Source organism: Melopsittacus undulatus, chromosome 3 (genome assembly GCF_012275295.1).
Source record: "Melopsittacus undulatus isolate bMelUnd1 chromosome 3, bMelUnd1.mat.Z, whole genome shotgun sequence".
Classification (NCBI taxonomy): Eukaryota; Metazoa; Chordata; class Aves; order Psittaciformes; family Psittaculidae; genus Melopsittacus; species Melopsittacus undulatus.
In genome coordinates this window covers 26,258,383-26,272,356 of record NC_047529.1, presented here as the reverse complement: position 1 = coordinate 26,272,356, position 13,974 = coordinate 26,258,383, and the positions used below count along the sequence as shown (strand labels likewise).

General features: G+C 40.4%; 1 protein-coding gene across 1 annotated transcript; it reads left to right on the top strand.

Moving 5' to 3' along the window:
* The first annotated feature begins 888 nt into the window (after nt 1–888).
* Nucleotides 889–2,841, top strand: LRATD1 (LRAT domain containing 1). Its single transcript, XM_005143309.3, has 2 exons — nt 889–1,025; nt 1,626–2,841. Exon 2 carries the CDS (start codon nt 1,663–1,665, stop codon nt 2,515–2,517), a length of 855 nt encoding a protein of 284 aa, XP_005143366.1. The 5' UTR covers nt 889–1,025; nt 1,626–1,662; the 3' UTR covers nt 2,518–2,841.
* Nucleotides 2,842–13,974: the final 11,133 nt, after the last annotated feature.

Sequence of the window (13,974 nt, the reverse complement as noted above, 5' to 3'; positions counted from 1 at the left end):
CATGGAAATGGTGGGTCAAATGAACTAGCAATTCCTGAGATGTTTCCATAATGTGCAAAATGAGGTGTAAAAGTACGTATTGCTACTAACTACTATAGATGACACATTTTAGATTTTATATGTTTTAGGAAGAAATGGAGTGCTTCTGTCAGGAAGCTTCATTTTTTACTTCAGACAAGTCATAGCACATCTAGTTTGAGGACAACTCACAACCGCTGCTTCAGCCAGGTGTGGAAAGACAAACACAAGAGTCATCTCACCTAACGTCAACCGTCTAACATTTCAACGTCTCAGCCTAGCAAGCTGCAGTCACCTTCTTAAGGCAGTTCACGCTTTCCCAAAATCGGTTCTGCAGCAGGCGGGAGAAGCACCCCTCTGAAAATGCCCGTCTCTGCTGACTATGGGGAAACCCAGAGGATCCCTCAGGCTGCTCGGATACAACCTGAGGTTGCTGAAGTTAGGTGACGGGCATCCCACCACCGGCCTCGAAGGTCGGAGCAACTCTGGGAACCGTGCAACGATCCAGCTGAAGCCGGGGTAGCATTTTTTGACCAAAATGCCCTCTTTCCGTCCTCCACCATTTATTTCTTTTCGGTGCAGGGCCGCTTGGCAGCACACTCTTTCCCCCCACACTCTTTTCCCCCCACACTCTTTCCCCCCCACACCCTTTCCCCCAGGGAGCTCCGCCTCCCCACACGGAGCCGCCGCCGCTCCTCGACCCCGGGGCCCCTCCGCGACAGCGACGGCGGCGCTTCCCGGCGTCATTGCACGGCCAAGCACCTTCGCCGCCGCCAAGCGCCGCGCGGCGTGTCCAATGAGCGGGGCCGGGGCGGGCTCGGGAGCGGCGCCGCCGGTACTTATGCTCGCCGGAGGGGCCGGGCAGCCCACAGCGGAGCGGGGCGGTGCAGGCGAGGAGGCTGGGCGTGCAGCGGGGGAAGAAAGGGGCTCGCTTCCTCTGCAGCGCCCATGGGGACAGGACGACTTTAAAGGAGTTTGGGGGGGTTTCTGGCGCTGGGCGACCACGGGTACGGAGGGGAGCGAGAGGGACCCCGGGGTGGGGGCGCTGATCGCCTGCTTTTCGTCTTGCTCCCTGCGGGGTTCAGGCCGGGCTGCGGGGATCGGGCGGACAGGGGTGTCAGGTCCGAGGCTGTGTGTTCCCCCAGCCGCCCTCCCACACGCAGCGTTGCCCAGCGCGCTCGGCCCAGCAGAGGGAAAAGCTCAGGACCCTATGGGGCAAGCCCACTTACTCACCCCGGGAGCCCTCTCGTCTTGCGGAGCGAGGGTTCCGGAGCCAACTCCGTTCCCTCGCGCAGACCTGGCAGGCGGCGTGAGCTGCTTTTTTCCCCGGCGGCGGGAGCCGGGCGCTCCGGGATCGCGGGGAGCAGGCAGACCCGCACTGGGAGACGGGGGTCTACTCTGCCCACTCACCGAGGGCAGTGGGAAAGATCCGCACTAGTAGTTACTTCCTTGCATATACGGGAGGGAAGGAGCGGTGGAGGGATGAAGGCTTAGGGTGGAATCCCTGGGATCTTTTGTATGTGCACTGATTATCTTTTTTCTTTCATTTTTTCCTTGCTCCCCTTCCCTTGTTCTCTCTGTCCCTGCTCACCCCACCCTTCCTTCAGATCCAGCGATTCCTGCCCTCGCCTCGCCCTGTCATTGATGGGAAATCAACTGGATCGCATCACCCACCTGAATTACAGTGAGCTGCCGACCGGGGACCCCTCGGGGATCGAGAAAGACGAGCTGCGCGTCGGGGTGGCTTACTTCTTTTCGGATGAGGAGGAGGACCTGGACGAGCGAGGCCAGCCAGACAAGTACAGCGTGAAGGGTTCCGGCAGCCCTGACCAGGAGACGCCCACCCACCACCTCCACCACCAGCTGGTGCTAAACGAGACCCAGTTCTCCGCTTTCCGCGGCCAGGAATGCATCTTCTCCAAGGTCAGCAGCGGCCCCCAGGCTGGGGACCTCAGCGTATACTCGGTGTCAGCCCTGCCTGCCCTCTGCAAGCCGGGGGACCTGCTGGAGCTGCTCTACCTGGGGCCGTCGGAGCACCCCCCGCCGCACTGGGCAGTGTACGTGGGCAGCGGGCAGATCATCCACCTGCACCAGGGGCAGATCCGCCAGGACAGCTTGTACGAGGCGGCCGCGGGCAACGTGGGCCGGGTGGTGAATAGCTGGTACCGCTTTCGCCCGCTGGTGGCTGAGCTGGTGGTGCAAAACGCCTGCGGGCACCTGGGCTTAAAAAGCGACGAGATCTGCTGGACTAACTCCGAGAGCTTCGCCGCCTGGTGCCGCTTCGGGAAAAGGGAGTTCAAAGCCGGCGGGGAGCTGCAGGCTGCTGCCGGCACCCAGCACCAGCAGCAATACTATCTCAAGATCCACTTGGCAGAGAACAAGGTGCACACGGTGAGGTTCCACAGCCTGGAGGATCTAATACGCGAGAAGCGCAGGATCGATGCCAGTGGCAAACTGAGGGTGATCAAAGACCTGGCTATAGTGGATGGGAAGGAGTAGGGAAGAGCAGGGGTACACGGCGATCTTCTGCCCTGCTCTGCCCGGGGAAACCAGCCTGCCACAGAAACAGGAGGCTGCACCCTCTTTCCGTGGGACACGACTGGAAGCAGGATCCATGGCAACATTCCAGAAAACCAGCATTCTTTACACCCATAGCCAGTATTTTGTTTGGCTTTTAATAGCATTAATGCTGAAAGAGCAAAAGAGAGGAAGAAAAGAGGGGGGAAGTGCAGGAAGGCTGTTCTCAGATTATGTGGACAGAGTATCTCCTGTTGATCGATGTTGACCATTCTAGCAACACCCCAATAAAATTTCAAATTGAAATTTTTTTTTCAATTTTTATTTCATGGCTTTAATCCATGATAAGTTTTGAACAGCTGGGGCCGTGGATGTGGATTTAGCTGAATGAGTTTCTAGCTAATATTTGCCTTGCAGCCAACCAAATGCATCAGTCATACTTTGCTAACTGGGAGGGGAAGGGAGTTGGGGGGTGGGGGGACAAATACCTCTTTCTTTGGTTTCTCAGCACTGTTGTTCCAGACTGTAGCTGCAACCCAAATTTTGTCCTAGCCAACTCTGGCAAAATATTAACAGGGAAAAATGCTTCCGTGTTTCTGCTTGAAATCTATCACATTTAAAGTATTTGTCTTCTTTGCTTTCTGTTTGCAGCTCTCTGCTAAATGTCATCATAATGCATAAGCTCTTTCCACCTCTTCCCTCCTCCCACCTTCCCTTTCTTTTTTTTTTTTTTTTTTTTTAAAAAAGTTGGTGAACAGCTGTGTTCCTGAACTAAGTTAATTGGTTAAAGGAAGTGGTGTGTCTTGGAGAGCAGTACACTGTGTTGCTCCTCAGAGATCCAGACTCTAGGATCTCACGCTTGAGCTGTGGATTTGTAGCGCTGTAGTGATTCTCACTGCACCACTGCTTCAATACCTCTTTGTGCATAGGTCAATAGAATCCTGCAAGAAACAAATAGGTTTGAATTCTGCATGTTGCCTTCTTGAACCAGCAATTCATTGCATACTTTCTATTCCACTTAAAGAAAATAGATGTGATGTGGCCAAGTTCATCTTGCATTTCAAATTCTAAGCAACTAAACAATCCTGTTCAAAGTTTAGAAGTCCACAGCTGCATTTAAAAGATGCCTTTTAATGTGATGTGAGCAATGCCTTGTGTGTATTTCAGAGCCTACTCGTTGCTTAATTCTAAGTTTGGAAGTGAAAGATCAGAGTATTAAATATATATTAAAATATCTCAACATGGTAAGTATACTGGGGCATTTTGAGAGTCTATTCTTTTTAATTATTCTTGAGCTGCATACAACTTGTGATAAGCATTTTGTCTCTGCATGTTTCAATACTGGAAAAACAAATGCATTTGTTTTTGTCCCCTCTTCCAACATCAGTGTCAGATGGCAGAACAGAAGTAATATCCCTCTTCTGTGTATACAATACACTCCACCCCTTATCAATGTACTGTGTACTGGCTCCTTTTTTTTATTAAATAATGTCATAAGCAACACTGTTGCAATAGTAATTTCATTTCTGCAAAGCTTTTGCCTCCCATAGCTGAAGCTGTGAGGGTGGAGTGTACTTCATTATAATAAAAGTGTCAGCATAAATATCTTTGCTTTAAAAAAATAAACCCAAAAACCAACAAATCAGAAAAATAATACAAAAAAAACCAAAACACCAGCCACAAGCTGCACCCTTTCAGTGAAGGTCATCAAACTGGCTTTGGTTTGCTGTTTATACTTGGCAAAGTTATGTGGCAATAGGCAGTGTTACTTTTACTCTCTCCCCTCAAGTATCTTGATTAGTACAGCACAGGGTAAAGATGTGAAAAATGTGAATTTTCATTACTGACAAATTTCTGCTGAAATAGCCTCAAATCACAATATGTTATAAATGTGTAATATTTTAGCTTTAGATTGACAATAGTTGCTTTCTGATAATGGTAGCGTTCCATGACATGAACTCTACATAGTATTTGTGTATCTCAATTGTCATACTGTGTTAGATCTCCTAAATTGTTAGAACTGTTTTCCCTACATCGCTTGGTGAGGGCACTGTGGGATTGCAGAAAGGCACTGGCTTTACACCCAAGGTACTTAAAAAAATCAAACTTAAGTGGTAGGAGAAGGAAGGGTTGGCAAAAGTAATTGATTTTAATTTTCCGTTATAAAAAGTATGCATTACAGAACTGCAGTTGCAAGAGACAGGGAAAGTTACATGAAAAAGTAATAAATAACAGAATGATTGTGAAGGCAGGAAGAAAGAAGTAGAGTCACATTATTTTTTATATCTTTTTCTTAAAATTGCTCTTAGATGAATAATACAGATTTAAGAGGATCCTCGCAAGAACAGCATTGCACATACTCACTAGTGACAATCTGAAATATACTGGCTTTAAACTTTCCACTGTGCTTTCCAAATATTCCATCACTCTAAGCAGCCATTTTAACTCTCGTGTTTTTTTGTAATGATTTACTAACCTGGTTCATAAACACAAGAATTTTCCTTGTTTTACACTGCTAGATGTAGAATGGTGTTTTGTAGTATGTAAAGGAAGTGATATGAACTAGTCTGTGCTTATTTATTCAAGCTGTGTCAGATGTCTTTGTCATCACTCCAGACTTGCACAGAAAAAGGTAACAACAAACTTAAGACTTTAGTCTTTTGCATAAGGTCTGAAGCAAATACTGGAGGTGTTCGCAGATGCTATTAGGATACAGTATTGGCATGACTATATTCAAGTAGCAGTCTGTTATTGAAAACAAAGATACCCATACAGATTCTAATGGCTTCCTCTGCTAGATTTCAGCCCAGTTACTGACAGCAGTCTGGTCCTGATTCATTGAAGTTAATGGGAAGGCTCTTACTGACTTCAGTGACCTTTGGATCAGATTTTATTGTTTAAGAGGTGCTTAAAATTTGTGGACCTTGAGAAGAAGTGAGATTTAAGATGGCATTTCAGAGACCAGAAGGGCCACCTTTCTGAGATAGGAAACAGTAGAAGTGGGCAATACTATGGAAATAAGGGAAGAAAACAGGTTACTTATGAAATAGGCAGTGCTAATCTGAGATGGCAGTAGGGAAACAGTGAAAAAAAAAACCAACCAAAAATAAGTGAAAAATGGATATAATAGCTTGTTCAGTGCCTCGAAACAAGAAATGTAAGGCAAGGAGAGCAGTCAGCTGCAAGAAAGGCAATGATGCGAATGACTGACAGGTAAAAAATGTAATGGATTATACTCATCTTTCAGGATCAGTGACCTGCCTGAGTTAACATTTCTATTTCCAGCAGTAAAGATATTGACAAATTATATTAAATCTGTGGAATCTGTTTACATTTTTCAGTCTAGCTACCTAGAGTAAATATTTATATCTCATTCATTGCTCTTGAAGTATTGACTTGTAACATGACTGCAATGTTAGGATACTTTGCACATTTTTCATTTGTGTCATGTTTCAAGTTTTCTGTTAGCTATTTGGATAACAGTTTTATAGAATCACTTTTGCTTGGATAGGATTTTCTTTGTCTTTTCAAAGTGTAATCTTCTAAATTGTTTTGAAGATAGCATTTTATTAAAAATTCAGTTCATGTCGTCTTGAAACAGAGAGCTTTTGTGGAATCTTTTACTGTCATGACCAGAATGTTTGCTGCTTATTAGCTGGGCGTATAGGTAGAATATTGTAGCAAAATAGGTTTTGTCACTGTCGAAATTTGTCTCCATCGCCATCTTTTGTTTCCAGGTTACTTTGTTTTCATTTGTTAGATTTTTTTTCCCCTTTCAGGTCATTATGGTTGTAAAGAATGAAAAAAATAAAAATCTGCAAACCAGAACCAGTCCCAAAAACAACCTCATACCTTATTTTTTAGGGTAATACGCACTTAATCCATATGGGGATTTCAGATTTAAAGCAGGGTGTAACAAGGTGCAACATTCAAGGTGTTACGAAAAGTGGCTGTTGGTCTGTGCTAGAGTATGCACAGTGTTAATTATCCTGCCTCATTTCATTTTAGTGTCTTTTGTATTCAGGTGATGTGCAAATATACGTCAGAGTTTATAGACCTGTATATACGATGCGTTAAACATCTGTAACTCCAACCAGTGTTCACTGGAGTTGAGAGAATGCTCAATCTTCCTCAAGACACACAGCATCTTGTGGGATCAGGTACTTCAGCCTGCTTGATTCCCAACCCTCTGTCTCCAGCTACAGAGGAAGTTGGCTGGGATAGTTGGTGTTGGTTTTAAGATTTAGTTACTCTCTGTGAAAGACTTCTGCTAGAGTAGTTAAACAGTGTTCTGCCTGTAATTATACCCATAATTATACCTGGCTGTGACTGAAAAGTTGTATTGCTGCTTATGTTGTGCAAGCAGTGTGTTTTATGCAGTATAACCTAGGAGAAAGATGAAAGTCCTGGTCCCAAAGAATTAATCCAGAAATATGTAAGGAGGTATGATGGGGCTTCCATGTATAGGGCAGTTTCACTGCAGAATTAGGATTTAAAAGAATAACTAGAGTGTGATCAAGTGCTGTGGTTATAGTTTGTGAGTGTCAGTGTTTCCTTATCAAGTCTGGAATTTATTTGCTTACTTTATTATTTTGAAATACCTAACTTCTCTGTACTTAGAGTTCAGACTTGACATGTAAAACTGCCCTGTGCTCATGAATCCTCTGACACAATACTAGTTTAATCTGTCAGACATTTTTTACAGTTTTATTGTAAAGAAAATTAATGAATACTGAGATTAGATATTTTACTGAACCGCTTGTTAATCAAAAAGAGGGTAGCATAGATGTTAGGTTAGAGAAAGGAAATTAACTAGGAATCTTCTGTTACTTGGCATATCAGTGGATTTACTCTTCATTATATAGATATAATCTATACAAACTACCAGTACTGTATATTTTTTAAAAAAGTGGTTGTGGCACTCTGCATTATCTCTTTTGCAAAACTATTATCTTGTCTAAGTAATACAAATCCGTTGTGAAGTGCTGGTTTTTTGTATATTGAAATGCCATCATGCTATTGAAATTAACAGTTTAACCATATTTACCTTTGAGAAATAAACTAAACTTTGCCTTTTAGTATTTTATAATTGAGCAGCTAGTAATATGGACTTTCATTTCTTAATTTTAAATAATTTGCATCCAGCACAAACATTTTCATGTGGACACGTCTAGAGGAATCATAGAACTTACATTAGCAGAGGCCATTCAGACTGTGATTATGTTTTTACATGGTGACACTTTTTTTTCTTTTTTTTTCATATATTTATTTTTGGACTTTGGAACATTTCTGATTCTGCAGATCATCCATGCATATAGAACTGCTTTCCTCTTCAAGTATTTGCAGGGTCAGGATCTTTAAAATAAAAGATCTACCCCCTTCATATGGCATTTACTTTGGACTAAAATCAAGCAGTAGGAATAGCCAGAATCAAAACCTCAGCATCAACCTGCTGTAGAATTAATGGAAGGCTCATGTGTGCGATGTCTACAAGAAGGGCCTTAATTGCATATTCTTACTTGTACATATTGCAATCATCTATGCAAATTGACATTTTAGTAAGTAAAGTGGGTTAATGCTTGCCACACATCCCTTCGACTTTCTCTTGTGTGGCTGTGTTGGGCACAATAGAAAGCTGGAGTTTAGTGTACAGGCTTGAGCCTCTGAAGTGCTATAGAGTGAATATTTCCAGCTATTTTTACAGGAACTCAGGTGGAATTTGGAACCAATGTGGGTACAACAGAAAAGTGTGGTAGAGTTCGCAGTTAAGCATCAGGCTGTTCAAGGAAGATGTTTAGAACTAAGCTTGAAATTCTGTTGTTAGTCTCCTACAAGGTGCATGAGGGTGAGTAACTGTGCACCCCTCTTACATAAAACCATTAACATTTTGGAGATCCATGCTACTGCCTAGGCAAAATAGGGTTAGTAAAATACGCGGTGTCTCCTCAGCCTTAAGTAGCAAATAATTTTTCACAATTTAAACACTATGTGGATACAGAGTGGCATTGGCAATCTATTTTGAAAAGTCATATTTTTAAGCTCATAAACTAAGCAGCATAATGCTTATAAATGGGAGACCTCAGTAATCTTTCTTGGTAATTCCTGTACAGTAGAGGTAAGAGCTTGTTACCTGCTTGTGTAAATAAAACAGAAACCTCAAATCAAGAAAATTGTCATGGGGTAGAGTTTGCAAATAAATGAAACTATCAAACCCCAGGTTTAGTTCTGACATGGCACTGTCACTGCTGCAGGTAAATAAATGGCAAATATCTAACGGCATAAATAAATACAAACTGCTGCATTGTGACACTTACAGCAGAGTATTTTATGCCACAGAAGGAATATTCCTTGTACGTTATTCAACATGAGTAAACATCACAATCTGGTCTCAAAACAGATCTTGTTTTCCATATGTTCCTATTGTTTCCATATGCCCTTTCAGTCAGCTGAAAGCAATACAAAAACTGAGCCTGAAAAATATATTAATTGTTTGTAAATATTTAAGCATAAATGTATATGGATATTGATATATAACTAATAGGTATATTTGTATATATGTATACATATGCATACTGTGTGTATATATATATATATTATGCATACACACACACAAGAAGTCTTGACTGTTTTGTTAGTTTTGGCAATAAATGGCAGTCATTTCAATATCTATATTGTGCAACAGATGAGTACCCAAGACTTTACTGACTGGATTTTAACACTATTCAAGTATTTGTTCTTTAAGATATACCACTGTCTTCTGACATGAAAAGAAGTGAGTTGAATATGTGGGGTTTGACATATTGCTACTTACTGGAGGAAAAATATCAAGGAGCACTACTTGCAATAATGTAGTACCCTTTTGGAATGAACTATGCTGCTACTGACTTATGTATTTATAAATAAAAGAATGCTCCAGTGAAGTATCCATCCATCTTTCTTTCTGGCATATTTTAATGGATAGTGCCACAAATGTTTTTCCATAATTTGAATGTTTTTCCCCTCACTATAATATTTTTGAAGCATAACACTGGAATTAGCTATGTTCTGTTGTTCAGACATGCTCAACCATTGTTGCATAGTTGCTCCTAAGTAAAGAGGTGTTTGGCATTGATATTTCTTGATTTTTCTCATCTCCTCTTTCTTTGAACTGATACATATATTTCAAAAGCTAAATGGTGGGACTTTGAAAAGCACTTACTATTGATTTGACTCTTCCCACTGAGCTCATTAATGAACTTGCACCAAAGTTATTTGGGCCACAGTTAAGCTAACCCTGACTACTTTTAGAAATTCTACCTAACGGATACAGGGTGAAAATCAGTTCTATCAAGACCTGCAAGTGCTTTGTGTAGACTGGATTGCTGAGTCTTTGACAAATGAAATTTCATTTCAGGAGCTAAAATAGCCCAGTTATTCTGTGTCCTCACCCATGAAATTTTTATCTCACCTGATAAAAGATTATGGATCTTTTTACCTATCAAAAATTATTCCTCCTCATCAAACCATGTATGGGTGATATAAAGCCTTTTTCCATGAACAAGCCCATCACTAGAAATCACTGGTACAGAGACTGTCATAACTGAATCCTTGCTCAGAGAATACTGTCATTTCTAGAGGCTATGGAATAAAAAGAATTTACTCACATAGCTTACTAAAGTCCATTAATAAAGCAATTTTATTGAATTAAAGAAATAAATATATTTCTGAAAGTAGATCCATTATAACAAAACATGGACCACTGTAACATTGCTGGTAATTAAAACATCTGAGCAAGCATCAGCAACAGTTTTAAGACACTTGGATTGCATGTTTACATCTTCATTGAACAGAGGTACGTTAGATGAATGCAAGGACCTGTCAATGTTTATCATAGAACTATATATATATATGCTCATATGACACAGCCCTTCTTTAGGTTTAAATTCAAACCTAGGCATAAGATACATCTGCCTACCTTACAGGCTTTCTGAATTAGTATTTAAAGCCTGTGCTGACTTTATACCATTGATTCCTCAGTTAGGTGTAATCAAAGTTCATTAATATTAAAAACTTCACTTTAATTGACCCATTGACTCATTTTAATTATGGCAATATAAAATAGTGTCAGCTGCTAGACCCCTTCACAAAGGGTCAGTTAATATGCAGGTTCATCCTGGCAATAATATTGCCTGGGTCCCATTAGCACTAGCTAAAGGCTATGAGAGTTTCCTACTTCTTTATGTCTTTCAAGTTGAAGGAATAGGGGAAAAAGATTGGCAGAAGAAAAAGGTTCTGCAAAAAAGTCATGCTCAGCAGAAATCTTGGTCTGTTCTTTTATATTTATGCTTTGTATACTGATAAACTCAGAAACATGGGTAAAACTCGCACTGTGTAGGAGCACCATTTATAGGAATTACATCCTTTAAAATTTCGTATGTTAGAAGTTTGCATAGGTATACTGAATACAAAAAAGAGGATAATCTTTTGCTTTTCCTTTTCACAGCACACTAGTAACTTCCCTTAACCTGTAGGAACCCAAAGTCAGAATCATAGAATAGTTAGGGTCGGAAAGGATCATCTTGTTCCACCCCCCTTGCCATGGGCAGGGACACCCGACACTAAACCATGCCACCCAAGGCTTCATCCAACCTGGCCTTTAAAAGCTGACTTCACTGTCTGCTGATAATGTACCTCAAGAGCAATAGTAATGTCAAATATTCGCATACTGCAAGAGATATCAGTACTGAAAACCTATCTTCAATTTCATTCTCCTAAATCCTTAATTTCATACATAGCTTTGAGCTTTTAACATCATTCCAAAAAATAATGTCCATGATTAAGTGAATGGAAATTAAGCAGGAATATAAAATGTCAGAGGAAGAATTTGCTTCATGTTCGGCTATGGACTGTCATGTATTTCTTACTTCCTTGAAACAGGAGCAACATTTGCATTGATAGATAGGGAGGCATTTGGTCTGCAAGATCCATAGACTTTTTTTTCAAAAGTTAGGTGTGCTTTACTAAAATAAACAATATGGAAAAGGAAAATGTACCATTTTGAGTTTAATAGAGTTGTCATACTGGGAGGAAAACTTGAGTCATATTCTTTAAGAATTCCAAATCGTATATGAACTAGTTTCAGACTAGTTCAAATTAGCTCAAACCCATGAAACTTAGTTTTATATTAATTTTGTCCATAATGGTCAATGCTTTATGAGTATGCCTAATCATTTGTGATGCCTCATTTTCTCAGTACTTCACTGAAGACCTCTCAAACTGGTTATTTTTCCAAACTATGGCAACCTTCTGCCACCTGAAAATGAGACCCCTGAGCAGACTTCAGTCAGAAACTGAATGTTGAAGACAGCTTATGTGGAAAATATTACGTATTTTAAAAAGTTTTCATAGCTGTAAAATAAATCTTACAAAACATGGTATTAAATATTGTATCCTACTAAACATTTAATAGGTCAGGATTTCTAAACATACAGGTTAAGATTAGTGTATTTTATGTAAAAAAGGTAGCTGCTAAGCAGTTTATCTTAAAAAATGAACCCATTGTATCTTGAATGCAAGATATAGAGCTTGAAAAGGTATTCCTTACATCTGATTCATGAGCTAATCTACCCCTTCTTGGTGAGGTTTCCTTTATCATTTAAATGAATGTCTATGTATATGAATGCTTATAGGATCTCTGTTATTACTTTTGTTTGTGTGTGAAAATGGCTCTGTGTGATCACAGCTAACTGCTACAGAGATACTGGCATCTCTATTATCTGTACATTGAGTGTGATCATTAACTGTTAGCCAGGAAGAAGGCAGTAGAAAAAAATCAATGCAACTGTGGTCAGAGGAAAAAATAAGACAGGGGTGATAGCACTGGGAATGATCCTTCTGCAAATGACATTTCATCCAGTGTATGAATGGGGGGAAGTATAGCTGAATGACGCAAATGCAACATGGAATGGAGATGAAAACCAGTTCACCAGTTCTAACACTTACCAAACACACAGACCAGTGTGTTGGATGTGGCACATTGGAACACATATCAGTCTTCCAAGTAGGGCCCGTATTATCGTATCAGCCAAAAATTATATTTAGAAACATCCTTGCAATTCCTGTGGTGTCAGTGCCATCAGGTAGTTTAAGTATAAAAGTTGTAATATAGCAAATCAGCCTAGCTTCTTACCTCTTTTGGTTACTTGAGAATCATCCCATTTACTCTGAAATCTTGATGAAATGCAATGTTTTGTTATGTAAAGACCTGTTTAATCTGATTTCAATTATCAATATAGACTTAACTTTTTCAATACTTAATGGGAAAGCAGCTACTTCACTCTCTGAAGATGCCTGCATCTTCATTGGCTATAGGAAGTGTCTAGCATAGCGATGCTCTTAATTTACATACTGTAGTTTAGTGGGACAAAAACAGACTGAAAGACTCTGATTTCCCCTCTCCTCCAAATTTTTTTACCTGGAAGTTGTGTATAAAGTCCAAGTTACTCATCTAAGCAGTAGAAAGAGAGCCACACTTTCAGAGGACAACTCCTCCTATCTCAACACACTTCAAATGCCTTTCTCCCCCCTTGTTTAGTGTTTACACAACTAGCATTAACCTATTGCTGCAGTAGCTAAAAAAGATGAGATTAACAGAGAAAAATTGTCCTGAAATTATATGCTTGCTTCTCTGCCACACTAATAAAGCTTGATTTACTGTGTTGGAGAATGCTGTGTAATCTCAAAATAGTGACAATCTTAGAGAGACTGTACATAATTAATAAAACTTAGTATTTGGCAAATAGGCAATTACACAGAAATTATAACTGTAAACAATATTCTTAAAAATGAAAAAAGAAATAATTGAAAAAGTTCTCCTGAGCCATTTGCCCAATTCTAATCACACACAGAGGAAAACCTGCTGCCCTCTGGTAGGTTGACAGAGCTCAGTCAATTATTTTAAGGATTTCCCAGGATATGATTGCCACAGCATCTGGACATATTCAATAAATTAAAAACAAATATTAATTACACAACTATCCATTCAGATAGCTCAATGCACTTTAGCTGACTTTTATTTTCTCACAAAGGACCAACATACTGACATGTTAGTTAATTGAATGCTTGATTGAACAAGTAAACCTTATACTACACTACATCCTGCCAAATTTAAGTTCTGGTGGTCTGCCAGAGGAATAGATTTCCATTGTGAGAACCCACCAATGATATCTTAGGAAATGTTAATCTGATGGCTCATTTTAGGAGATCTGCAACTGATTTTAACTTTTATGAGGAAAATAATCTGAGATGTTGTAAATGTAAAGCTGATTTCTATAGTACTCAAATACAGTTAATGAAGTCTTCAAGTATGTCCAAATAAAAAATCAGCACATTCTTATAAATTAGTGGTTTATGCCAGTTATAGCAGATTCTGTTAAAAGAAAAAAAAAAAAAAAAGCAGAT